The sequence below is a fragment of the Lissotriton helveticus genome, chromosome 7 (genome assembly GCF_964261635.1).
Source record: "Lissotriton helveticus chromosome 7, aLisHel1.1, whole genome shotgun sequence".
NCBI lineage: Eukaryota > Metazoa > Chordata > Amphibia > Caudata > Salamandridae > Lissotriton > Lissotriton helveticus.
The window spans coordinates 1198621224-1198648096 of record NC_136068.1 but is presented as its reverse complement, the minus strand read 5'-3'; the positions used below and the strand labels follow the sequence as shown (position 1 = coordinate 1198648096).

The 26873-nt window shown below is 45.4% G+C and overlaps 1 protein-coding gene across 2 annotated transcripts in view; it reads right to left on the bottom strand.

The window, feature by feature from the left end:
* Positions 1-26873, bottom strand: part of TEFM (transcription elongation factor, mitochondrial) — a 174635-nt gene that overhangs the window by 64877 nt on the left and 82885 nt on the right. For both annotated transcript variants that reach the window (XM_078654385.1, XM_078654386.1), the window contains one exon: positions 12133-12282. In XM_078654385.1, the coding sequence (XP_078510511.1) occupies positions 12133-12282 (150 nt within the window). The remainder of the gene's footprint in view (positions 1-12132; positions 12283-26873) is intronic.

Here is a 26873-nt window from a genome sequence, read left to right as displayed (position 1 = left end):
TCACCATGACTAGCTTCTGAAGAGTATTTCCCTAATGTAGTGTTAGGGCCGAAGAGGGAGTTGTAAGGTCCGATATAGCCTGTGAGGAAGTTTTATCCCTTCTCTCTTCCTGAGAAGAGCCTTATGAAGACTCATGGGGAGTGTCTTTTTTATGACTTTTCTGTGTGCCTCTGGAGACCCTTGGCGCAACCACACCTGTGAGGTGAAAGAATCCTTACTGTCCTACTCATCAGAACTGGCAGATTTAAGTTTCTGTAGCCACAATTATAGCCTCATCTCTCTATGTGTGAGAGTTTTAGAGGAAAAGGTAAGACATATTTTGTAGTCCTTTACCTTATGGGCAAGATTGAAGATAGTAGATACACTCCTAATGTCTTCAGAGTGTAATCTCTCCTTCTTTCTGCTGCTCTGACATATTAGTGCCAGGGTCAGAGGAATGAAATGGGAAATATAATTTTACATGATCCAAAAAGTACTAGCTGAAGAAACTGAGCAGAGCTCAGAGAGACTCCTTTCACACGACGTGTGGTAGAAAATCGGAGGGACTCAGCCTGTCTTGGGAGTGCTCTACAGGGTGCTATCACCTGATTGGTTATAGTTTACGTCTGGCTTTTCTTTTTTTAAAGGAAATGGATGGGTATGCTATTAAATTGATTGTTCATTGCCATCATAGCTCATGATGATGATACATACTGCTTTATTATTGTACCGTGGGACTCCCACTTCGACTGCGGGGAATGATTCAAGCCTGTGAATCTATGAAAGACCAAAGACTGGAGAACTACTGATAACATAGGTCTTCAAATGCAGTCAACACAGCAGAGTTCTTCAGGTGGTTAGAAAAGTTCTGTTGCACCCAAGAAAGTAATGTGTGGCAGTATTTCAAATGTCGAGCTCTTGACAAGGGACGGAGGGAAGGAAGAAGTTACTTACCTGTAACATACTTGTGGTGTTGCAGATTCACATACTGGATGTTTTCCTGCAATCTAGTGTAGAGTCCATAATATTTTCACATTGTTTATTGGTTTACAGTCAGACATCGTTTGTTTTGGTTTCAGGCTTAGGCTGAATGAATCATCACATTTCCTGAAACCTACAATGCAGACACATCTCTAAAGAACTATAATGAAAGCCAAACGCCATGAAGTCAGGAGAGTATCTCTGTGAAAGTGGAAATGCACTAACAGTTTAAATGAAAGGAGAACAGATAATCAGTATTTTCTGATAAAATGAAGATAGAACAAAAGAAATTAAAATGAACGACTCCATCAGCCACAACACTATGGGACGTTACTTAAGGCAAACACCTGTGAAAAGTCCTGTGCTTCTTTAACTAGCACAGTATGTGCATGGAATACAGACCCACCACCACAGATTACATTTTTTCCACTATAGGGACTTTGAGTTTTTTCAGAGTGCTGCCCTGAAGAACTGGGTAATAACATACAGAGAGACCAAAAGTTGCAAAACAAAAGGAAGAAGATGCCGGGTGGATTCCTTAAAACACTAAGAGTGAACATAGTTAATGTTTTGCAAAACATTAGCAGTCAACAAAGACATGTCTTAAGGGAATGAAGGGGCTCGGTGGTCAGTTATGAAAAATATACCTTTTGAAGTTTGCCTAGCCTATAACACCCATTATCCCTCGAAGGATCATCACAAGTTCCGCAATCTGAGTTACACAAGACAACAACATTTTCAACACTACATTTTGAAATCCATCTAGATGTTTTTTCTTTGACAGCAACATCTCAGAAATAGAACCAAAAATCTAGGTCTCATGGAGGACCAACCTTAATGTGAGGATAATCCTTGAAAGGTACCTCGTCTCTATACAGAATACCAATATTGAATAGAGGTTCAATCTAGACATCAAAAAGACCGCAGGCCTCTAAAAGATGTCTGACTGCAAATAAAGAATGACCTTTTTTTTATTTTTTATTTATTTATGCGTTTTTATATAGCGCAGACTTTACCCGAAGGTGTCAGAGCGCTTCACAAAGGGAACAGAACTGATACATGAGAACATTACAAGTGAGCAAAAAACAAAAGCAAACGTTACATTAAATGAGGCAAAAATGACAATCGTGAGCCAACAAAATACAAGAGGTAGCAAACGGTGCATTGCAGGAGGAAAAAGTGACGTGTGCAGGTTACAAAAGCATACAAAATAAACAGAGGTATAATAATGCAATATAAGGAGGACACTCAAGCACAAGTACAAACGTTACATAGGCACTGGTGACACTTGTGCAGGTATCAAAAACCAAACAAAAGTAAGAGGTAGAAAACAGTGTGTTAGACGACCTTGAATGGAGAGCTTACTTCCATCAGACAATCATACATAAAAAAAGCAAAATAGGAGTAAAAAAAGATTATAACTGTGCATTGGTACTCCGGTCTCGAATCACCAATGCTGCAGATGTTACAAGATCTTCGAACACTACAGATGTGCCTAGAACAGATGTTATTCAGAGAACCATACAATACACATTTCACCAAACTAAAACACGTGTTCCCCAGACTTGGAACAGAAAAGGCCAGCTCACCTTTGAAGAAGACATTTCCTTGAATTTTGGAATTAGATAGTTTCTAAGTAATGCTGGTTAAATATGAGTCAATAAGCTTCATGTCAGTCAGATTCAGAAGAAAGGTGAATATGGGGAGCAGCTGGGTGAGAAGAAGGATATTATAGTTGGAATAAAAATCGTATTTCAAACATGGAGAAATAGGGATTGGAAGCGTATCCCATCGATGAATCACTTGCTAAACTAAATCTCATGCAGCTATCCAGTGCAATAATCTCTGTCTTTGGGTTATCGAAGAACATGAGTTTCCTTATGGAGACAGAGACATGAACACCTTCATCTACGTCTGAGTTTTAAAAACCCAGTCAAGGCGATCGTTGTCAAATCACGTGACCAGATAGACATCAGAGACCAAGTGCTACTGGACATTATGGTAGTCCATTCTGCAGGTAAACATACACTCAATCAATCAGCATTTGTAGAGCACAGCACTGTTACTCCTAGGGGCATCTGGGCACTGGGTTGCGAGGTCTCTGTCGAGAAGCCAGGCCGTGAGGAAACAGGGGAAGAGGGAAGAAAAGGGCATAAAAAGGCAAAACAGAGGGCAGAAAAATGAGCAGAAAAGGCAAAACAAAGCCAAAAAAACTTGCAGAAAAAGCCACAGCAGGTCAGTAAAACAAGCAGAAAGGCAAAACAGAGCAGAAGAGGGCAAAACAGAGGGCAGAAAAGTTAGCAGAAAAGGCAAAAGGGAGGACAGAAAAACAAGCAGAAAAGGCAACTCAGAGGGCAGAAAAAAGGCGAAACAAAGTGCAGAGAATCGAGCAGAAAAGGCACAAAAAGAGGGCAGCAGGTAGGCAGCAGACAGTAGCCGACAGTGAGCAAGCTGGACAGGAGAACTTTCACAGGGGGAGCAGGCACGAGGACCTGCTCCCACTGATTCAAGTGTGTCGAGGAAAGTTGCTGCAAGACAAGATTAGCAAAAGCCTGGATGCAATTAGCCATGGAGAAGCCACAGGGGCCTCTCTGACCTGGTGTATTGTTACAATCTCAGGAAATACCATCAGTTCAACAATAAACATCCAATCCAAAGGCAATACAGTGGTCTTGTAGTTGGTGACATGCAAACTTTGAGGCAATTTAAGAACTACTAGAAGTGCAAATTGGCCTCTCGGCCATTAAAATCCTTTTCGGTAGACTTTACTGGTGTACCAGCATGTTGAATTTGGTCTTGAGTGCTAGCAACATTTCTTGACCTGGAAGATAAATATGGAGTTGGTTCCTCAAAATTAATGGTGGACCACTAGAAAAAGAGTAGACTGTATTCAAAGTTGTGTATTATAGTTTGCTAGTCAAGAGTTCAATATGTGAACAGTGTTTGTTGTCAGTGTATTATGTACCTAATCAGCTAGTATAAAAGGACAAATTTAAAAAAAGGTTTGTAACTTACCATGTAAGCATCTGTTCTTGGCATGTAGTGCTGTAGATTCACATGCTGTGCATAAGTTCGCCATATAGTGTTGGGCTCGGATGATTACAAGTTGTTTTTGTTACAAGACATTTTCTTAGAGTCACAAGGGTGTGTGACGACTCCTCTTGGTAAAACTGCGCAGGGTCATCAACTCCATTGCCAGATTGTTTTGCCGCAGATAGGCGAGAATGTAGTATTAGTATGTATCAGTAATGTGACGTCCATGGCAGTAATGTGATATAAAGTATGTGAACTGCAGCCTACACAGGGTTTTTTGGGGAAGAGAGAGGGTGCATGTGAATGTACAGCACTACATGCCATGAACAGATGCTTACAGGGTAAGTAACCTATTCCGTTCGAGGCATGTGTGCTGTAGATACACATGCTGTGCATAGACTGTAAAGTAGTTCCTCTCCCTAGGCAGTGGTTAACTCGTGGGGATTGAAGTTACTTGAAAAGGAATTTTTAGTACAGCTTGTCCAACATTGGCTTGTTGACGTGCAAATACATCCACACAATAATGTTTCGTGAATGTGTTTGGATTGGACCATATTGCTGCTTCTCAAATATCAGCAACAGGAATGTTCCCTACAAATGCTATAGACGCTCCTATTTTATGAATAGAGTGAACTCTAGTGGGAACCGGTAGTGGCCTTTTAACTTTAGCATAACAGGCCTGGATGCATTTAAATATCCATCTTGAAATGCCAGATTTGGAAATTGCATTTACTGTGTGGGGAAGTGTAAAAGCAATAAATAATTGTTTATTCCTGTTGATATAATACATTAAAGCTCTTTTAACATCTAAAGTATGTAAAGCGCTCTCTGCAACTAAATCAGGTCGTGGAAAAATTACAGACAATTCTATTGATCGATTAATATGAACATTTAAGACGACCTTTGGAAGGAATGATGGGTTTGTTCTAAGCGCTACTTTGTCCTAATGAAAGCAGAAGAATGGTTCTACCAAGGTTAATGCCTGAATCTCACTGACCCTTCTAAGTGAAGTGATCGTGATTAAAAAGGAAACTTTCGAAAACAAGTATTGCAATTGGCAAGAGTGCACTGGCTCAAATGGGGGACCCGTAAGTCTTGTTAGAACAATGTTTAAGTTCCATGCTGGTGCAGGTGGAAACTTTGGAGGAAGGATTCTTTTAAGCCCCTCCATGAAAGATTTAAAAACAGGTATTTTAAATAAAGATAAGTGCTGTCTATTTTACAAATAGGCTGCAATAGCCACCAGGTGTAATTGTATCGAAGTATAAGCTAACCTTTGGTTTTACAAATGAAATAAGCAGATATGTCTGTACTAGTGCATTCAGAGGGGTGACTTTATGTTTGTGGCAGTATATAACAAATCTTTTCCGCTTAGCTGCATAACTTGTGGTAGGATTGCAAGCTTCTTTAAAAAAAACATACATTGCTGAGGTAAGTTTAAGTACCCAAATGCTAAGACTTCAGGAGCCACATTGCAAAGTTCATTTCCTTGGGATTGGTTTGTCTTAGTGTTCCTTGGTTCTATGCAAGAAGGTCCGGGTTGAGGTGAAGCTTCTCATGTGGGACTAGGGAAAGCTCCATTAGTATTGAGAACCATGGTTGGCGAGCCATGTTGGAGCCATGAGTATAATTATAAGGGATGTTTGTCTGAGCATTCTGACCACTAATGGAAGTAGTGGGAGATGAGGAAAAGTGTAGGCAAATATCCCTGACTATTTGTGGAAACTCCCATTTGAAAGTATGGTAGGAGGGCTCTGGGGTGGAGTTCCCATTCGTGGCCTTTTTGCTGCATCCTGTTTAGAAGGTCTTTAACCTAATTGCTTATTCTTGGAACATGTTCTGCAAGGAGATTAATGTTGTAAATGTAAATGTAAATGTATAGGCATTTATATAGCGCACTACTTACCCGTAGGGTCCCAAGGCGCTTCGAAACCCTTCCTGGCTTCCCTGAGGGATGGTCCCTTAATGGGTATCTCCAGGGTGAGACCAGGCATCCCCGGCGGTCTGGTGGGCCGTTAGTGAAGATGAGGCAAGCTAATGCCCAGAGTTGCCGAGTGTGATCGCTGATCAGAGTGGGCACCGAGGCGAGAGAATTATCGAGTCCGCTTACCCTGGTCCAGAAACCTGCCGCGCCGGGAATCGAACCCTGGTCCCGGGCTGTCCTCTGCTCTCGGGTCTGCCGCCTCTAACCAGTGAGCCACACAACTTCACTGTATAGCTAAACTCCATATTTTCTGTGCTAGACTTGATAATTGGAGTATGGGTGTGTGTCCCTGTTTTGTATACAATACATAGTTGTCATGTTGTCTGTTTGAAGTCCCATACTCCATGAATTGTCAGTTTTTGGACATGAGCTCCCAAAGCAATAAGGAAAGCGTCTGCTGTCAGAATTATTTGGGGAACTGGGCCTTGAATCGGCCGCCCTTTGAATAAGTTCTGTGGGTTCCACCACTGCAGAGAGAGATGTGTGTGGCTGTCTACCAACACTAGATCTAGAAGTTGACCCAGTGACTGTGTCCATTGATATGAGAAACATTCTTGGAGAGGTTTCATCTGTAGTCAGGCATGTGGAACTATTGAAATACAAGATGTCATCATGCCTAGAAGTTGCATGAATATTTTGACTGAGATTTGAGTCCCAGTTTGAAATTGTTGGATCAATGTTTCAATGGTTATTATGTCTGCATTTGTTTATGCCAATGCCAACTGTGTGTTGAGCATGGCTCCAAGATATGGTTGTTTTGTAGCTGGTGGTAGATGCGACTTTTGTAGGTTCAAGCCCAATGAATGCAGTAAAGGTAGTATTTGTTGTGTATGCTGTCTGCAAAGGTTGAGGCTGGTCGTTTTTATCAGCCAATAGTCTAGATGCGGAAAGACATGGATGTTTTGTCTGGGGAGATGTGCTGCAACTACTGCTAGATACTTTGTGAATACCCTTGGTGCAGTGGTAGTTCCAAAGGGGGGGAACTTCGATTTGATAATGGTTTACCTGGAATAGAAATCTTAGATATTTTTCATATGCAGGATGGATGGATATATGGAAGTAGGCATCCTTTAAGTCTAAGGCAGCCATGAAGTTGCCCTTTTGTAATAACGGAATGACTTCCTGAAGAGTGACCACATGGAAGTGTTCCTAGATGATATAATGATTGAGTTGTCTGAGGTCAAGAATGGGTCTTCGTGTTCCATCTTTTTTGAGAATTAGTTGGTATAGTGAATATACACCTGTTTCTTGATACTGTTTTTGGACTTGTTCTTTTGATCCTCTTAGTAATAGAGCTATTTCCTGTTACAGGTAATTGTGATGTTGTATTGACAATTTGTGTTTGTGAGGTAGAATATTTGGAGGAGTTGTAATGAGCTCCAGACAGTAACCATGTTGGATAATATCCAACACCCATTGATGTGTTGTGATTAATTTCCATGTTGAAAGTTTTGAAGACAACGCCGACAGGTGTTAAATGTTCGGGGAAATGGTGAGGAAGTCATTGTTTGGTATTTGTGTTTGAGTTACGTGTATGATTTCTGGGAGATCTTACTTTAAAATTGTTTCTTCTGTATGCGCTCCTATAAAAGGTTTTAGCAGTAGAGGTTTGTCCCTGATTTTTCGATACTGAACCTGTGTTGTCTGAGAAGGCAGATCTTGCACCTTGATTATAGTTCGGTCTACGAAATGAACGATGGTACGTGCTTGTTTGCAAGGCTCCCAAGATTTTGAAACTTGGTCTCTTTTTTCATTTTCTTAAAGGCTGTGTTCACTTGTGGGCCGAAAAGATTTCCTTTATCTAATGGGAGATTAAGAATCGCCTGTTGCCCTTCAGGTTTAAACCCTGATACACGGAGCCATGCATGTCTATGTAATAGCGGACTGGTATTTATACCTCTAGCAGCACTGTCTGCTGCATCTAGTGCACAATTTATTGAATTATCTCGAATTAGCCTTCCCTCGTTAACAATTTTCTGCCCCCTTTTTCTGTGTTCCACTGGGAGATGTTGGAGGAGCCCCTCCATCTCGTCCCAGTGACCCCTATCGTAGCAAGCTAATAGAGTCTGGGTGTTGGCTATAAGCCGATGATTAGCTGATTGTGCAGCTACACGTTTCCCAGAGGCATCAATCAATTTGAACTCCTCATCTGAAGGCAGTGCATCCCGGTTGTTTGGGAGTTTGCCCTCTTCCTTGCATTAGATACAACTAGGTAGTCAAGAGTTAACTGACCTCTAATGTATATGAGATCAGAGGGAGCAGCTTTATATTTTTTGTCAATGTGTGGTGTTATTAATCTAGCTTTGACAGGGTCCTTAAAATACCCGGAAAGAGTGGTAGATATTGTGCCCCCTTTTGAGCATTAGATAGAGTTTCGAAAAGGGAATCTTTCTCTATTGTGTCCTTAAATTAAAGTACTTGATGGAAAGCTGTAGCCCCTGCTATTAAATCTTGATAGGCAGAGGCATCTTCAGGTGGTGATGGCCGTGTTGGATAGAGATCGTGGTCTGTATCCCCCTGAGGTTCAATATCATAATCAACCCAACCATCCCAGGGTGCAAGTCTTGTGGTGTGGCATGTCGTCATCATCATCATCATCATCTATGATGGGCGAGTAAGGGGATATGTTACCTGCCTCAGATAGTTGTGGCGAGTGAGGTGGTAGAGTGGATGCTGAAGGTGGTGTTGGTGAATGTCTGACAAAATATCGAAATCAAAAATATCGAAATACAAAAATATCGGAACAAAAATATCGAAGTCAAAAATATAGGAATCCTATCCCTAACAAGGTAAGTACAAAAATATCGACAAAATAATATCGTAGTACAAAAATATCGAAATTAAAAATATCGTTTTTTTAAATGTATTAATAATAATGTAAAAATAATTATAAAATACATATAATGTTACAAATATTAAATAAAAATATTAAAACATAAATAAAAAATTAAAACTAATACATATACATTTAAAATAAATTAAAAACTTAATAATTTAATGTAATTTTATATTTTTTAATTTCATTTAATTGATTTAATTTAAATTTATTTTATTTTTACCCTGTACGACTGTACCCCAAAACCCCAAAACTGACCCTGAACCCTAAAAATACCCCTTTACCCAAAAACCCAAAACTGACCCTGAACCCTAAAAATACCCCTTCACCCAATCAACTGAAAACTGACCCTGAACCCTAAAAATACCCCTTTACCCAAAAACTGAAAACTGACCCTGAACCCTAAAAATACCCCTTTACCCATGAACTGAAAACTGACCCATAACCCTAAAAATACCCCTTTACCCAAAAACTGAAAACTGACCCTGAACCCTAAAAGTACCCCTTTACCCAAAAACTGAAAACTGACCCTAAACCCTAAAAATACACCTTTACCCAAAAACTGAAAACTGACCCTGACCCCTAAAAATACCCCTTTACCCATGAACTGAAAACTGACCCAGAACCCTAAAAATACCCCTTTACCCAAAAACTGAAAACTGACCCTGAACCCTAAAAATACCCCTTTACCCAAAAACTGAAAACTGACCCTGAACCCTAAAAATACCCCTTTACCCATGAACTGAAAACTGACCCTGAACCCTAAAAATACCCCTGTACCCATGAACTGAAAACTGACCCTGAACCCTAAAAATACCCCTGTACCCAAAATTAATTAATATTATTTAATTACCAATTAATTATTAATTAACAATAACAATAAAGTAAATATATTAGCACATTTGCTGTAATTAATTTAATTTAATAATTAATATTATTTTGCACAATTAATTAATTAAGAATAACAATAAATTATATATCAAAAAATTACTATAATTAATGTAATTAAATAATTAATAATAATAAATTACCAACTAATTAATAATTATAAATATGTTAAAAAATATAATAATTAATTAACTAATGAATAGAAATTAATTACCAATTAATTATTAATTAAAATATGTACAAACATATATCAATTAATTAATTATTATTAAATTACTTCCCACCCTATTCCCCTATAAACCCATAACCCGCTACAGAACATATTTATCTATTAATAAATTAATTAAAAATAATTAAAAATTAATTCTCAATTAATTAATTAATAATTCCTACTAATTAATAATTAATTTAACATAATTAAATTACTTCCCACCCTATTCCCCTATAAACCCACAACCCGCTACAGTAGTAAAAGACAATATTTAATAAAATAACATTAAAAATAAATAATAAAACATAATAAATACAATATAATATACACTAAATTTATTTAAAAATTGATATTAGTAACATCAAAGTTATTAATTTCGATATTATTAACATCGATATTTACAACTTCGATATTACTGATATCATGCCAATATCGATATTTAGACTGTCGATATTACTTACCTTCGATATTTTTGTATATCGATATTTAAACTTCGATATTTTTACATATCGATATTTAAAAATCGATATTTTGTCTGTGTACCGGTGTTGGTAGGTTAGGTGAAAGTGGAATAGAAAAGTGTACAGGGCTAGTGGCAACAACACTACTTTTCTTCTTTGGAGGCTGTACTGGAACGTCTAAAACCTCTTGAAACATTAATTGTTTTTTAGAAGAATGAGGCTTTGCAGGTTGAAGTACTATTTTCTTTGTTCAGGGCTGAATTTGCAAAGTTTCTGCATCGAATCAAGCGTTCCTGCATCACATAGAGGACGGTTCTGGTGGAGATCTCAATCTATTTCGGTGCCATTGTACTTGGTTCCAAAGAACCATGTTTACCTTTTGGTACTGAAACAGATGATCGAGGGGTTATGGACCCAGACTTGGAGGAGGTGGTGGCCCTTGATGTAGGTCGAACTTTCGGAGCCGAGCCCCGATGTTGGGGCTTCCGAGTCAGTTTTTCGGTGCACGCCATCTTTTTTATGCATTGGCATACCACAAGCAATATTTTCAGACAGAGCCGATGTTTTGACCTTTGGATCAGAGCTAAGTGTACGCACCGTCCAATGCTTCTGTGCTGGGTGGAAGGGGCCAAGTCTTGTTCGAAGTCGGTGTCAGAATCAGAAACATGTGATTCTGATGCTTCCTCTTCTTCTTCCTGTTCTTCTTCTTCTTGTTGACCAAAAATGTCCAGTACATCGTTCGCTTGTTTGCGCTGCATCTCTTGGTGTCAGGCACGTCGATCTCGATTTTCTTAGATGTAAATGATTTGCAAGCTTCACAGCTCTCCGCTTGATGATCAGTGTTGGTCCGTAGGGGGATATTTATAGCCACGCTTTGGACAGAAACGGAATGCAGTGCGTTCCATTAGCAAGCCATCCTCCCATTAAATCGTTGAAGTGAAAGAGGCTCAGCCAGGTGTGGCCCTTAGGCCGAGGGGATGAGTCGAAGAAAGGGCAGTTGCTCGGAACGCAAATATAACTATGCAATTCAGACAATACCACCGATTGAAAATCTCCACGCCAACCGAAAGGAGCCAAAAAGAGTCTCGAAACATAGCACGAGAGATTACATACATCCTGTTGGCGGAAAAAAACGATCTGGTAATGAAGTCGATGACCATGCGCAGTATTACAGTCTTGCGACACGAGGAAAATTTCTTGGAACAATAACAACTTGTTCTCATCAAAACCCAAAACTAGATGGCAGACTTATGCACAGCATGTGTATCTACAGTTCACGTCCCGAACAAAGATTTTTCATATTTAGTAGGAAATCAAGGTAGCCCACTGTGTGAAAACGTCCAGAAGAAAGAATCCCATTACCACTACAGGTCCAGAACAGAAAAGAGCTTGCAAGCGAACTAATATTGAGTGCTGCAAGTGTAAAAACCTTAGGCAACAGCAGTTACAGAGGAAAGTGTTTTTTTGTATTCAACAGGAGAAGTAGCAATTTGCACTAGATGAACCTATTTATCTGACTGCAAGATAAGTGATTTGAAGTGTTTTCTAAACAACTTTTGAAAGCTGTCTGAAGTGCTAAAATAATTGCTCCAATACTACCCAAACTTTCTCAACTGCCATGCGCAGAACTGAAAAGGCTGGAATATACGAATATTATGGGTCACATGAGTACAATCAACACTTTTCATTCATTTATTCAACTAGCCAATAAGCAAGCACGATAGATCTTCCATAATGCATATAACAGTTTTCTACTTACGTCTTCTAAATAAACTGATGCTAAGTAGGTCCCTTTCATGAACCGAAAGCATTCTTGTTGCTGCCAATCAAGAACTGTTAGCCTGCGATCAACATGTGCCCATGCAATTTTGTGGGTACCAAAAACAATGGATACAATGCTCTCCGTCGCCTAAGAAAATAAAAACAAGCATGTCAAGATATTTTATGGCGCTCATACTAAGGTAAAGATGTACAAAATTAAATACCTTGCAGAAGGTTCGTACAATTCATTTTGCACTATGTATGGCGGGGGTCTCCAACCTTTTCTGTAATAAGAGCTACTTATGTTCAGTTAAAAATATCACGGGATACTAGAAGTGATGTGATAGTCCATTCAAGACTGTCAGCAATAATAAGTGCTTAGGCAGGGTTGGCAGCAGTACACAACACAATCAATGTGGATTGCATCTACATGGGTAGTACATACCAGCCATAGCTGCTATAGCCCGTCACCCAGGTAATAATATCTCAAACTCAAATAATAGCTTCACATTTATTTTGTAAATTGAACCATTTTTCGCCAAACATCAGCTTAGGAGTACTCAAAATACACACATGCTTTTTAATTTTGGCGCACAAATAATAATATAACCAAGCAAAGGCTTTCATGTTAGTAGTCTGAAATGCACACAGACAAGCTACTCACAGGTAGGTGAAGAGCTACTGGTAGCTCAAAACGTACTCATTGGAGGCGCCTGATGGCAATAAATCTAAGTCAGGTGAAGCCCTGTTTGACGCTTTCAATTTTAGTGTATGGCGGTGAAGGCTCAAGCACAAATTGCTTTTAACGCACACTATTTTATACAGTCTTCAGCTTTCAGGACTCTGCATAAATGAATTTTACTGCATGTTTACTGAGGTGCAAAATGTTTTTATAGAGTAGATAAATAATCCACTTCTATAGCAGAAAAATCTTTAAATCTGTATGCATCTCTGGGTACTTTTTATTGTTGCTGTCCTCATACAGTATCTATCTTTCAGCATTAACACTGCAAATCTTTATAGTATTGGGTTTTGTGCAGGTCAAACTCCGTTTGGAATGACAATCTAGGCCTTGCCAAAAGTCTTCCAGCTTAGAAATCCTAATTAGGCACCATTGCTCACACCCAACCAATGGGGTACTCTGAAGGAGCCATATCCAATGTCACGGCGCTGAAAGAGTGAGTCATTTATCCACCTTATCTAACATAGGACACATCAGCAGCAAAGAATGGTCACTTTAGTGACTTCTGAAAGAGAGTTATGTTATTTCGGTCAACTAGGGAGATTTCTGTTCAGAAGGTTAGACATTATACCCACCATGAAGCTAGTCATTCAAGCCTAGGGTTAGTGAGGTCTAGTAATAGAGCCTTAGTCAGCCATACCCTAACCTCCATCATATGTAGATTGAGTTCATTTGTTGAATGCAATATGCAGGACACGATTTGCCCATAAAAATGAGTGTAACGTAGGCCACAGCTCAGATAACCAAGGGAAAGGTTTGCAGAATGTGAAGGAATCTAGGTAGGACTATCATCCCCAAGATATTGAGTGGAAAATTTGACAATTCTTCCAAGTCATTACATGTTCTGGCAATCAAAAGGGATACATTTAGGGTCCCCCTTGATTATGGCTAATGCGTTACATAGACTCCCTGAGGAGTCCCTGCGAGTAATTACATGGAATGTTAGGGGGATGCTCGACAAGGTTAAACATGGGGCAGTCTTACGCTGGGGAAAGAGAGAGGTTGCTGATGTGCTCTTGCTCCAAGAAACTCACATGATGGGATCAAAGGTGCTCAGTCTGCAGAGGTTTGATTATCATCAGGTTTTCCACGCCGGATTTTCCAGGGGGTCCAGAGGGGTAGCTATTTTAATTCATCGCAGGGTGGCCTACGTCCATGAGAAGCAGTGGGTGGACCCGCAGGGTCGCTATCTCTTTGTCAAGGGAATGGTGGGCACGGAGCCCGTGGTCTTTGGGAGTGTCTATGCCCCCCCCCCTCTGCAGTGGGCCCTGGCTGAGAGGCTATTCACAGTGTGGGAGGACATCCCGGAGTCCCTGGCGGTAGTTGGGGGGGACTGGAATGAGGTAATGGTGAGGAAAGTCAGGAAAATGGTCAGGCGATTTTAGTCGATGTTTCTTAAGTAATTTTGCCCGGCGTTAAATGCCTCTAATACCATACGAAGTTTATCAAATAAAGAGGCAGGCGCTGGAGACAGGAAGACAGGAAACAAGTTTTATTCCGACGGAGCAGAACACATCAGATCGGACAACAAGGTATCGTCTCGAGGTGCTCTCTAGCAGCCTCTCTGAGGCCTGGCCTTTTATACACTGGTTTACGACATGTGACCGCTCTTTATTACAATAAAGACATTGTGAAGTAACGAAAAATGACATCCCCGGTACCTCCCCAGTTCCGGCTCATTCCAACACGTGGCTACAGTAGAGGTCCTCACCCCCCATACAATAGGAGGGGGCTATCACGCAGCTGAGTGTTCCGCCGATTCCTTTGGAATGTGTGCGCCTGATCGAATCTCAGGGGGTGGGGAGGTCATGATCAATAGTAGCTCCTTTGAAGAGGGGCGAGTGCATACAGTAGTGGGCAATAAACTGTATCCTCAGGCCAAGGGATGACCAGCGGTCCGTGCAGACAATCGGGCTCAGAGGAAGGGGCCATCAAAGGAGAGATATTCATGAAAGAAAGGATCGGTGTGGACAATCGAGCATAGAGGAAGAGTTTATCAAAAGAGGGGTATTCATGGAAGGAAAGGAGGTGTTGGTCAGGCGCGGGGTGTGATTCCCAGAGACAGAGTCATGCGGAAGAGGAGGGTTCATGACTTGTGCATGTGAGCGCGGGGGCAGCCAGGGTGCATGGGGGAGGCTTGCAGGGTCAGGGAAGTGCGCTGATGATCGATCGTGAACAGGGAGACCATGGTACCTAAAATGGCTGTCGTGCATGTTCATACGTGAGTCTGAGGAATGGGCAAGATGGCGCAGATGATGTTCAGTTCACGAACTAAAATTCCACAGTCCTCCCTTTTAATATGTCTCGCCAGCTTGTCAATTCGGATCTATCCCCATAAGAACACGTATTTCTATCTCATAGAGGGGACTCATGTGCTCAGTTCTAAAGTCCAAAGTCTTAGGGCACATACAGTTAGAGATGAGTGAACACAAAGGTGGCAAACATTGAATACCTAAGCAACACCCACACAGTATCACGACTGGTATCAGTATAAATGTAAACAACCTCCATCCCCAGTCCTTCAAAGTGTCCCAAAACCAGCTTCCAAGCGACCATCCTTCTTGCTCCTGGTGAACTTCTGAGGATAGTCTGTGGAGGTGTTAGATTGCTTTGTAGACTGAAGGCGAGTTATCTGGCACGTAGGTGCAACAGCTGGAGCCGATGATGCGGCATGCTCCTCCACGGTCGGCCAGAACCACATCTAGAACAAGGCGGTTTTGAAGAGCCACCAGGCGGACTGCCTGAAGCTCAGCCGTGTTGTTAGCGAGGATGCCAGCCGTGATGTTAATGGTTATTTCTACTGCCTGAGTCAGATGTCGGATAGCGCGGCTATTTGCCATTGGGCCCCACAGAGGAACAAGTCCCTTCACCGCATCCAGGAACTGTGCTCCGGTGGAGTCGGCTTGTCCAATGTCTCCGGCGCGCTTTTGCCGGTGATGGTAGGCTGGGGCCACATACGTGGGGGGAAGAATGAAGGCGATGTAGCACGTACCCCTCCAACCTTTCGGGAGCCAGGTGTAAGCTTTGATGCCACAAACAAAGTACATATTCGGAGAAGCAACAAAGGAGGGGGGATCCACTGAGACCAATGTTCTGGTGATGTGGCAGGAACTGTGACCCACCAGCTGTGTTCCCTGGCCTTCGAGGCACACGAGACCTGTGATATTGATGACAGACAGGGCCACAGTCAGAGTGGCAGCCGTTCGCTTCCGCAGGTGGGAGAAGGTGGGTCTAGCTGGATTGTGGAGCACTTGCATTTCCACTCGTTCTTTGGCAGGGATGTTCATATGGAAGGCGGAACCTGAGGTCACAGGACAAAAGGGGGCAGACGTCCTTCCTGTTTTGTTCAGCCAGAACCCATAGTAGAAGTGTGACACTGTTTGACCAGAAGCGGCGTTGTCCTTGTGGCTTTCCTGCAAGAGGATCAACCAGGCGAGGCAGGAGCCGTGAACTGAGAAAGGAGAAGGGATGAAGGGGATGGAGTGTCCAGTGGCATGCGGGAGCAACCCGCAGACCCAGCAGTTTGTGGCATTTTCAGCAAGGTTGTGCTGGTGCAATAGTTGCACGAAGGAATTGTTCCAGAACTCCTTACGCCTTTCTCGGAGCTGAGGCGAAAGGGAGATCAGGTGATGCTCTTTCATGGTGGTTGGCTGTGCAGTGGTCAGCAATATCTGATGAGCGGGTGTGCTGTCCTCCAAGATCCAGAAGGAAGTCATGAGGAGGAGGCAAAGGAGGAAGAGAATGAAGAAGGCAATTGTCTTTGATTTATGCAAATTGTCAGTCTTTGGGTTCCTGTAATGGGTATTTCCGGTTGCGTCCATCATCTTCTTGTCTGGCGCTTCCATCATCTTCTTATCTGGCGCTTCCATCATCTTCAAGGTGCTCGGTAGTGGGCAGAACCACAGACTTTGTTTAGCTTCTCTCCGGGTAACCCTTGGTTGTTTTAGGCCACCGTTCTGAGATTTTAACTTAGTCCGTGGTCTACTTAGCCGAAGCTCCCTCCTTTCGACGCAGAAAATACCCTTCCCGGGATGGCACAGTGGGATCAGGGAATTTTGGCCCTACGGCCCCTCGCGGCGGGATGCCTGGCTTTCACCTTGTGGATACCCTGCCGGGGTATCTCACAGGGGAATACCAGGACGGGTTCCCTAAGCAAGCGCCTTGATGCCTTCGGGTGATACGTGCGCTATATAAGTCGCAATACATTTACATACATTTTTTGCAAGTTCAAGCGCCTCGGTATCAGGATAGCAGTTCAGTGATGGCCGGTCTTTGTTCAGGAGCTCTTCTTGGGTGTCGACGTTTTCTGTAGTGGCCAGGGTCGAGGAGACCTTCTTGCAGTGGTGTGCGTGCAGCCAGTGCCTTTTTCCCTCTACTCGAAGAGCCGTCCGAGTGGTGATCAGTACTTGCCAGGGGCCCGTCCACCGGGGTTCCAGACTCTTTGCCCGTTGAAAATTCCGGACTAAAACATAATCTCCCGGTTGGATATCGTGACCGGGACCCCTGGAAGCATCGGGGATGGCCTGCTGCACCTGTTGATGAATGACAGACAACGTTTTAGTTAACTTGCATAAATAATCTGACAGCAGGACGTCGGGGACGTCGTGAATGGATGTTGGTTTGGGGGCAGTCCAGAGGTTCATTGGTCGGCCAAACACAACCTCATAGGGGGTCAAGTGGTGCTTAGTGGGAGTGGAGCGCATCGATAGCAATGCCAGTGGGAGGGCATCTGGCCACTTAAGTCCTGTGGTGGCCACTATTTTTGACAGTTTCAGTTTCAGTGTAGCATTGTGTCGCTCAACTAGGCCAGCGGATTGGGGGTGGAAGACCGCATGGAACCTCTGCTTTACCCCCAGCCCCTTCAAGATTAGTTGGATAACTTCAGCTATGAAGTGGGGGCCATTGTCGCTCCATAAAATTCGACAAAGGCCGTAGCGAGGGAAAAACTCTTTCAGTAGTACTTTGGCAGTAGTCATGGCAGTGTTATCACGGGTAGGATAGGCTTCCACCCATTTGCTGAAGGCGCATACAATGACTAATACGTACTTCAAGCCTTGGCATCTCTCCAGCTGGATGTAATCCATCTGGAGGACCTCAAAGGGGTGGTCGGGGATCCCAAACCCTCCCCGGGGTACCACAGTTCCTTTCCCGGGGTTGTGTTGTAAGCAGATAAGGCACTGCTGGACCAGGCGTTTGGCTGAGTCGGGGGATTTTGTTGTTGTCCCAGACTTTGGAAATGAGTTCAATCATGGGGGCAGAACCTATGTGTGCAGGGGAGTGTGCCATAGTCAGTATGGGAATCAAGTATGAGTCAGGCAGCAACCATTTGTTTGTGTCTTTTGTCCGCCAGCAGCCTTCATCGTCCTTCAGACCCACCCGTGCCCATTCAGTCAGTTCGTGAGGTGTGCTGGCCGACTGGATGTCCCTAATCGTTTCCCTAGCGTCTGTCCATTTTTCTGCTTGTGACCTGGTCACATATATGCGTGTCGTCGTCCTATTCTCAGCTGTGGTTCGGGCAGTGATGTCGGCCAGTGCGTTTCCCTGTCCAACTAAGTCTGTCACCTTCTTGTGTGCCTGGCATTTGATCACTGCTAATCGTTTGGGGAGGAGAACTGCTTCAATCAGGGCGGAGACTAGATCTCCGTGAAGGATGGGCGTGCCGTAGGACGTCAGGAATCCCCTTTCCCTCCACAAGAGCCCAAAATGATGAACCACCCCGAAGGCATACTGGCTGTCCGTGTAAATGTTAGCCGTGGTTCCTGCTGCTATGATACATGCTCGTGTGAGGGCAATTAGCTCTGCCGCCTGTGCGGATCGTTGCGTGATGCGGGCTGTTTCAACTACTGTTCGGGCTGTCGTCACCGCATAGGCAGCTGAAGTGGTGCCGTCTGGGAGTTTGATACAAGAGCCGTCTACCCATAGTTCTCCATCAGGGTCTGTAAAAGCAATGTCTCGGAGGTCAATTCTACTCCTGGTCTGTTCGTCCGTGAGGGTCACACAGTCGTGTATAGGGGGCACATCGGGGTCATTTTCAGGCAAGGGCAACAGTGTAGCAGGATTCAAAGTTGTGCATCTCTTCAGAGTGATGTGGGGTGCAAGTAGAGTCAATTCGTACCCAGTCAGCCGTGCACTAGTCAGGTGTTGGGTCTTGGTCTGGTTCAAAAGGGTGTCAACTGCGTGGGGTACTAACACCGTGAGAGAGTACGAAAGTACAATTCCCTCACTCTGACGGATAGAGACAGCAGCGGCGGCTACTGCTCGAAGGCAGGCAGGTAAAGCTCTGGCGAATGGGTCAAGAGTGGCAGAGAAGTAGGCACAAGGGCGTTGTTTGGAGCCGATGGGCTGAGTTAGAACAGACAATGCGCATCCCTCCCTTTCGTGAGTGAAGAGGGAGAAGGGCTTGGAGTAATCTGGTGTTCCTAGGACGGGTGCCGAGCAAAGGGCATCCCGCAACTCCTTAAAGGACGCTTGGCATTCGGGGGTCCAAGGGAGTGGGAAGGGAACATCTTTGGCTAACAAGGAAAGTAGGGGCTTTATAATGAGACTGAAATTTGGTAACCATTGTCGGCAAAAAGAGGTAAGGCCCACCAATGAACGGACTTGCTTCTGTGTTTTTGGGATGGGGGTGTCTAGGATGGTTTGGATTCGGTCGGGCGTAAGTTTCCTTCCTTCTTTGGACAGGAGATGGCCTAGGTATGTCACTTGAGGCTGGCAGAACTGTAGTTTCTTTTCACTTGAGGCTGGCAGAACTGTAGTTTCTTTTTGGAGACTTTGTGGCCATTCTCCGCAAGGAAGTGCAAGAGTTGGATAGTGGCCGTGATTGCAAGTGGAGTGGTGTCGGCCGCCAAAAGGATATCATCGACATATTGGAACAACACCACTCCATCTGGTAGCTGGACGGCGTCCAGCTGTCTTTTGAGGGCCTGGCTGTAAATGCTGGGACTTTCAGTGTAGCCCTGGGGAGCTCTACAAAATCGGTACAAACGGTTTTTTAAGGTAAAGCCGAAGAGATAACGGCTGTCTGGATGGATGGGGATAGAGAAAAATGCATTCTTGAGATCAATAACGGTGAAGGTGGTGGCAGTGGACGGGATGAGGGTCAGAATGGTGGTGATGTCTGAGACTACGGGGTACTGTGGCACCACCACTTTGTTGACTTCTCGCAGGTCGATGATGAAGCGGTACGCTTTCTCATCTCCCTCACCTTGCTTCTTAACAATGGGTAAGATAGGGCTGTTGCAGACATTACTAACCACTTCCTCTACCACTCCTGCATCTACCAGGGACTGAATAATCGCTACCAATGCCTTCTCGCCTTCGGGCGATATCCGGTACTGTGGGAGTTTCGGGAGTATTGCGTCTGGTCGAACAGTTATGTGCACAGGGTCGATCATCATTCGTCCTACATCCGAGTCGGTTCTGGCCCATAGGTACAGGGGTAGGGTGTCGAGCAATGTTAGGTCAGCATCAGTCATAGAGTACATATGTCGTGCGGGGCGGGATCTGGACATGCTCGGGTTGTCGTACAGGATGACTCGGACTACATCTGGGGAACACCTAATACTAGCTCGGAAATGTTTTAGTAAATCGATACCCATAATGGCGTCAGGAGAGTTGGAGGAGAGCAGAAATGTTGTGTCAGTGGAGTTGTTTCCTAGGTCAAAGGAGATAGGTACAGACAGGGGATTTGTGGAGGGCGTTCCATCGAAACCTATCGATGTAATGTGTGAGCCAGACAAGGGTGCCCTTGGAATCAGTCGCTTTGATAATACACTACGTGTCGCTCCAGTGTCTACCAAGAATGGAGACTTTGTACCCAGGACCTTAGCGGTGACGTAAGGACCTTGCTGGTCAACACAGAGCTCGACTGGATCCCTCCCTTGCCCTTGGCAGTCCTATGCGAAATCGGGAGTGTTCTCACTGTCAGATAGTTGGTACTGGTTCTGTCGGGGACGGTCAAATGTGTTCAATCTTCCTGGTCTGTCGCTGTTGGTGTCGTTTGTGTACCCCCGTCCCTGTCCTCTAGTCCTGGGGCCATTCGTCATGTCCCTCGTTTCTTTATTTTTAATTAGTTCCAGAAGAGCCGGACATTGAGACTTCCAATGCCCGAATCCTTCGCAAAATGCACACTGATTATCTTCTATATCCCTACGTCCAGAGTAGGGAGTGGGTGTGCGGTCCTTTGGGGGTGGATTTCTAGAGGCGATTGATTGGTAGCTCCCCCTGTGTAGTTCTTTCCCGACTGCCACCCCTTGTATCTGGGCTATCATCACCCTTTCTTTCAAATCTTTCTTCTTTCTCTCGGTTGCCCTATCATTCTCATTCTTTTGGTGTTCGTAGTACTGAGCCATTTGGAGGATAGCGGCGGGGTTGGAGGCCCCCCAACTACTCTCGCTCGTTTGTAACTTTTAGGAAACCTCTCGTGACAGACCCTTTACGTAGTTTTGTACAAATAGGTGTTGTCCGGTTGCGGTGGTCATGTCTTGGCCACTGTAGTCGGAGAACACCGTTTCAAATCGGGAGAAGTATTCTGATACGTCTTCCTGGGGTTTCTGACGGCAAGCCGTGACTATTGACCAATCTACCTTCTTCTCTGGGATCAAGGTTTTCAGCTTCTGAACTATTTTGTCCGGAAGTTCCAGTATGTCTTTTATCGGTTTCCTTCCGGGCTCTCGTCGTCTATCTAGCTCACTGAGTTGATTCCAGGTATGTCTGAACAGATCTGTGTGTTCGGCTTTCCGGATTTGCTTCCACACGTCAGCCGGCAGACATAACCCGAAAAACAAATCAATGTCTGCTAGAGTCATTATCGTTGAGCCCAAGGCTGTGCCTAATTCGGTGTAAAATGCTGTCGGGTTCTTCCTTAAATCAGGCAGGGTTTGCCTAAAGGTTAAAATATCTTGTCGATCCCATGGTTGGTAAACCCAATTGTACACAACCCTTCCTTTTGCATCTGCGTGGTTGATATTGTCGTTTGTTCCCTGACCTCTTGGGGGAACCCAGTAGGGGGCGGCTTCTCTGATAGGCATCATAGTGTTGGTTACTTCTAATGGGGACTCAGCCGTTTCAGGGACTGTGATCTTAACCTCTGGTTTCTGTTCCGTGAGGTGGCGGAAGACTTCAAGCGTTTGCATGAAGAGGTCCGTCACATCGCGTTCAGTCCCATCTCCAACATCGATCTTTCTATATAGAGCCGTCAGCTTAGCAGGACCCTTAGTTTGATACCTATCCTCATATGCGTTCAGGGTGTGGTAGCTGAACCGTAAAATGAAATGCCGTCTGTGGCTACCGGCATGTGAATTGTGCATATCCATCGTATATTCTTCGCTCTCTTTCCGTTCTACCAGTGTCTTTGCTATCTTGTCAATCCCATCCCGCTCGTCTTTGCTCAACCTATTTGGTCTGGCCGTTAGCTGCTTGCTAGTCTCGAGTTCATCTGATGTTGTTACCAATGTGGCTGGTGCGAAGGCCGTAAGAGCCGGGGCACTAGCGCTAGAGTCACCATCGCCCGCACTCAGAACTGGTAGGTGCTGTGCCAGAGGCTGACAGGGGGCATAAGGAGGGGGCATGTAGATAATCGGAGGACCTAGCAGTAACTCGTCGTTTGCTTGTTGTTTGGAGGGCATCTCCGGGTAGAGCGTAGAGGGGGTCCTAACAGGGCATTGGCCTGTCGACCCTGATTCTTGCGTTTGTCTAACTTCCTCTCTCCTTCTTATTTCTTCGTCTAGTTCCTTAGCGGCCAGGTGGGCTGCCTTTCGTAACTCTTTCCCTATTCTTGCTTCTTCTCTTTTCCTTCGTTGCTCTGCTTCTTTGCGCCACATGCCGATACTATCGAGCATGGTGGGTGTTGCCTTATTTATTCTAACAGCTGCTTCTAGCGCTTTTATTTTATGATCATCAAAGGAACCTATCAGTGGCCACTGACTTTCGGGATCCTTTGTTGTATATTTATGCCATAACTTACTATAAGCTATAGCGACTAGTCCTTGTTTAGTGAACATGTCCTTATTAGGGGTGCCTTCCAATGGAGCTGGATGGTTCATCTCTAATAAGCGGTCCGGGTTGTACCAACTACCAATCAGTGGGGAGATGACAGGCATGACAGATTACAACGGGGGACAAAGGTCCGCACTACCTATCTTTCACTATTTGCAAAGACTAGACAGAATATTGCTATTCTACGTTATTTGCAAGCAGAGAACCTCAAAAGAACTATACTCCAAACAATCTATGTTCGGACAATCAATCAGTGGGGAGAAAAATAGGCACGGCAGATTACAATGGGGGACAAAAGTCCGCGTTACCTACCCTTCACTATCCGCAAAGGGAGATAGAATATTCCTATTCCTCCCCGTTTGCAGGCAGCGAATATCTCAAAGAGCGACAATGCAAATACTAGTATTTCAATCAATCAAACAATCAATCAATTCGCAATTCGTCGTGTGTCACGACCTTACCCGGACCGCATGGACAGTTTCTTGTCTTCCGCTTCCAGCGCCCGATCGTCCTCTACTCTCTGCTGCTACCGTGGCACTCCTGATGGTTCCCAGTCAGGACCGTAGATCGCTCGGGAGAGGTCTGCTTGGAACCAGTGAAGTTCGGATGATCGGCTGTCAGACGAGGGTCTATTGGACAGGAGCTCTCCCGATCGTTGCAGTCGTTCACTCTGTCGTCGGGACCTCTCCCACTGGATCCACGTGTCGCTGATGGGCCCCACGTTTGGGACGCCAATTGAGGAAAGTCAGGAAAATGGTCAGGCGATTTTAGTCGATGTTTCTTAAGTAATTTTGCCCGGCGTTAAACGCCTCTAATACCATACGAAGTTTATCAAACAAAGAGGCAGGCGCTGGAGACAGGAAGACAGGAAACAAGTTTTATTCCAACGGAGCAGAACACATCAGATCGGACAACAAGGTATCGTCTCGAGGTGCTCTCTAGCAGCCTCTCTGAGGCCTGGCCTTTTATACACTGGTTTACGACATGTGACCGCTCTTTATTACAATAAAGACATTGTGAAGTAACGAAAAATGACATCCCCGGTACCCCCCCAGTTCCGGCTCATTCCAACACGTGGCTACAGTAGAGGTCCTCACCCCCCATACAATAGGAGGGGGCTATCACGCAGCTGAGTGTTCCGCCGATTCCTTTGGAATGTGTGCGCCTGATCGAATCTCAGGGGGTGGGGAGGTCATGATCAATAGTAGCTCCTTTGAAGAGGGGCGAGTGCATACAGTAGTGGGCAATAAACTGTATCCTCAGGCCAAGGGATGACCAGCGGTCCGTGCAGACAATCGGGCTCAGAGGAAGGGGCCATCAAAGGAGAGATATTCATGAAAGAAAGGATCGGTGTGGACAATCGAGCATAGAGGAAGGGTTTATCAAAAGAGGGGTATTCATGGAAGGAAAGGAGGTGTTGGTCAGGCGCGGGGTGTGATTCCCAGAGACAGAGTCATGCGGAAGAGGAGGGTTCATGACTTGTGCATGTGAGCGCGGGGGCAGCCAGGGTGCATGGGTTAGGCTTGCAGGGTCAGGGAAGTGCGCTGATGATCGATCGTGAACAGGGAGACCATGGTACCTAAAATGGCTGTCGTGCATGTTCATACGTGAGTCTGAGGAATGGGCAAGATGGCGCAGATGATGTTCAGTTCACGAACTAAAATTCCACAATGGATGTATGTATGGACCGTCAGAGGCGTCAGGAGATGCTTGGGACAGCCCCTCCCCCCCTACTAGGCTGCATGCTATGAGTGAAGGAATGGGCTGGGTGGATGCATGGCGACACATACACCCTACAGCGCGCGAGTACACATTTGTGTCTGCTGTGCATGGCTCCTTCTCACGATTGGATTATGTGTTTGTGCCCAGAGTATGCATGTGCAGGGTGCGAGCAGCAGAGATCTTACCGCGGGGACTGTCCGATCATTCCCCAGTGTCGATTAGGGTGGAACTCCTTAGAAAACGTCAACCCTTCAGGTGGAGGATGTCCTCATGGCATCTCCAGCAGCCTGGCTATATCAAACATCTTCGGGAGGCTATAGACCACTATTGGCGAGAAAACCTGGTAAATGACGTCGACGCAGTGGTGGTATGGGAGGCCTTGAAACCCACTATACGGGGGTGGACATTGCGTGGTGTACTGCGGCCCGTCGTGGGCGTCGAGAGACAATAACGACGGCGGCCGCACTGGTAGACACTCTAGAGCAGCAGAGTCGAGGAGGAAGAGATGAAGTCGGATTACGGCTGCTTCTCCAGGCACAGCAACCCTCTGCGTCGGTCTTAATGGATGAGGCCAAACTGGCGTGGCTGGCCACGCGGAGTAGAATATACCAGTGGGGAGATAAATCGTGCACACTACTCCATAGACTTTGTCAACGTAGCCTTCAACCCATCACGCTGCCGGGCCTTACTGCTGACGACGGGGTGGTTATTACTGACCCGAACGAATTGGCGGCGAGCTTTGCTAGCTACTTCACGACACAATATGCCCCGTGTGACCGTTTATCTGTTGACGAAGTAGCTAAATTCATAGACGATTTACCGCCTAAAGCGGTGTCGGATGAGACCAGGAGGGCCCTGGATGCTCCCCTTACGGCGGAGGAACTGGGGGAGGCCCTGGGACAGCTCAATGTAGGTAAGGCCCCCGGGCCGAGTGGCTACCCGTGTGAGTTTTACAAGAAATTTCATGTACAACTAGGATCCCACTACCGTCGTGCACTTGAAACGGCGCGTGCTCGGGGCAAGCTGCCCCCGGATTGGCGCCATGCCGAAGTAGTGGTCTTTCAGAAACCAGGTAGGCCCCCAGATAAACATGACTCCTATCGCCCCATTTCCTTACTTAATGTAGAGGCTAAGATACTGGCAAAGGCCCTGGCGAATCGGTTGCTCCCTTATATAACTGACCTGGTCCACCCGGACCAAGCTGGCTTCATGCCTCGCAGGGCAACGCATCATAATATCCGGCGCGCATGGGCCGCGGTGGATGCGATGGGGGCCACGGGTGAGCAGGCGGCTTTGTTGCTAGCTGACATAAATAAAGCCTTTGATTCGGTGAGCTGGACATATCTTTTTGCGCTCCTGCCCCGCCTCAATCTGGGCCCGATATTTCTGTCATATGTCAAGCTGCTCTATACTGATATCACGGCTGCGGTGCGAGTCGCGGGGGCGGTGTCAGAGACCTTTCGCATTGGACGAGGTACCCGGCAGGGGTGTCCTCTATCCCCTTACTTGTTCGCCCTTGCCATGGAGCCTCTGGCCGCTTGGGTGCGCATAGATGCACAGATGCGAGGCTTTGTGTGGACCGGGGACCTCTCTGATAGAATCGCGTTGTACGCGGACGATGTCCTATTCTTTCTTACTGACCTGGGGAGGTCTCGGGCCTTTACCTGAACCTCCGCAAATCTACCCTGTGGGTCCTTGGGGGTGGTGCTGTGACGGGCCCCTGGACATCGGAACTGCAGGTAGCAGCTGGCGGTTTGAAGTATCTGGGGGTGTTCCTGTCGGAATCGGAGAGCCTTACATGGAAACGCACCGTATTGCCTGTTTGGGAGCGAGTTCAAGCAGATGTGAAAACGTGGTCTCGGATGCCCCTCAATATCTTTGGTCGGTCCGCGATTTTCAAGATGGTTGCGCTTCCACGCCTCCTATACCAGCTGCAGAATTATCCCCACCCCATCGCACCCCAGTGGTTTCGGCAGGTCAACTCTGTTCTGGGACGCTTCCTGTGGGCTGGGGGGGGCTGCCAGAGTGGCGCTGCGTACGTGCTTCTTATCTACGTATTGCGGAGGGCTTGCTCGGACCTTCTGTCTTATTATCAAGCTTCCCACCTGCTCATCCTAAATGACTGGTGGTACAGCGACAGTGGTGATCCGGCTTATGCTCTAGAGCGCGCATTGATGGGCGATACTACGCTCCACACGCTCCTCTACTCAGCCCGGCGGCGGCGGACATTGCCTAGAGTTACGAAAACTGTCTTCGTTGTATGGCGACAGGCGTTACGT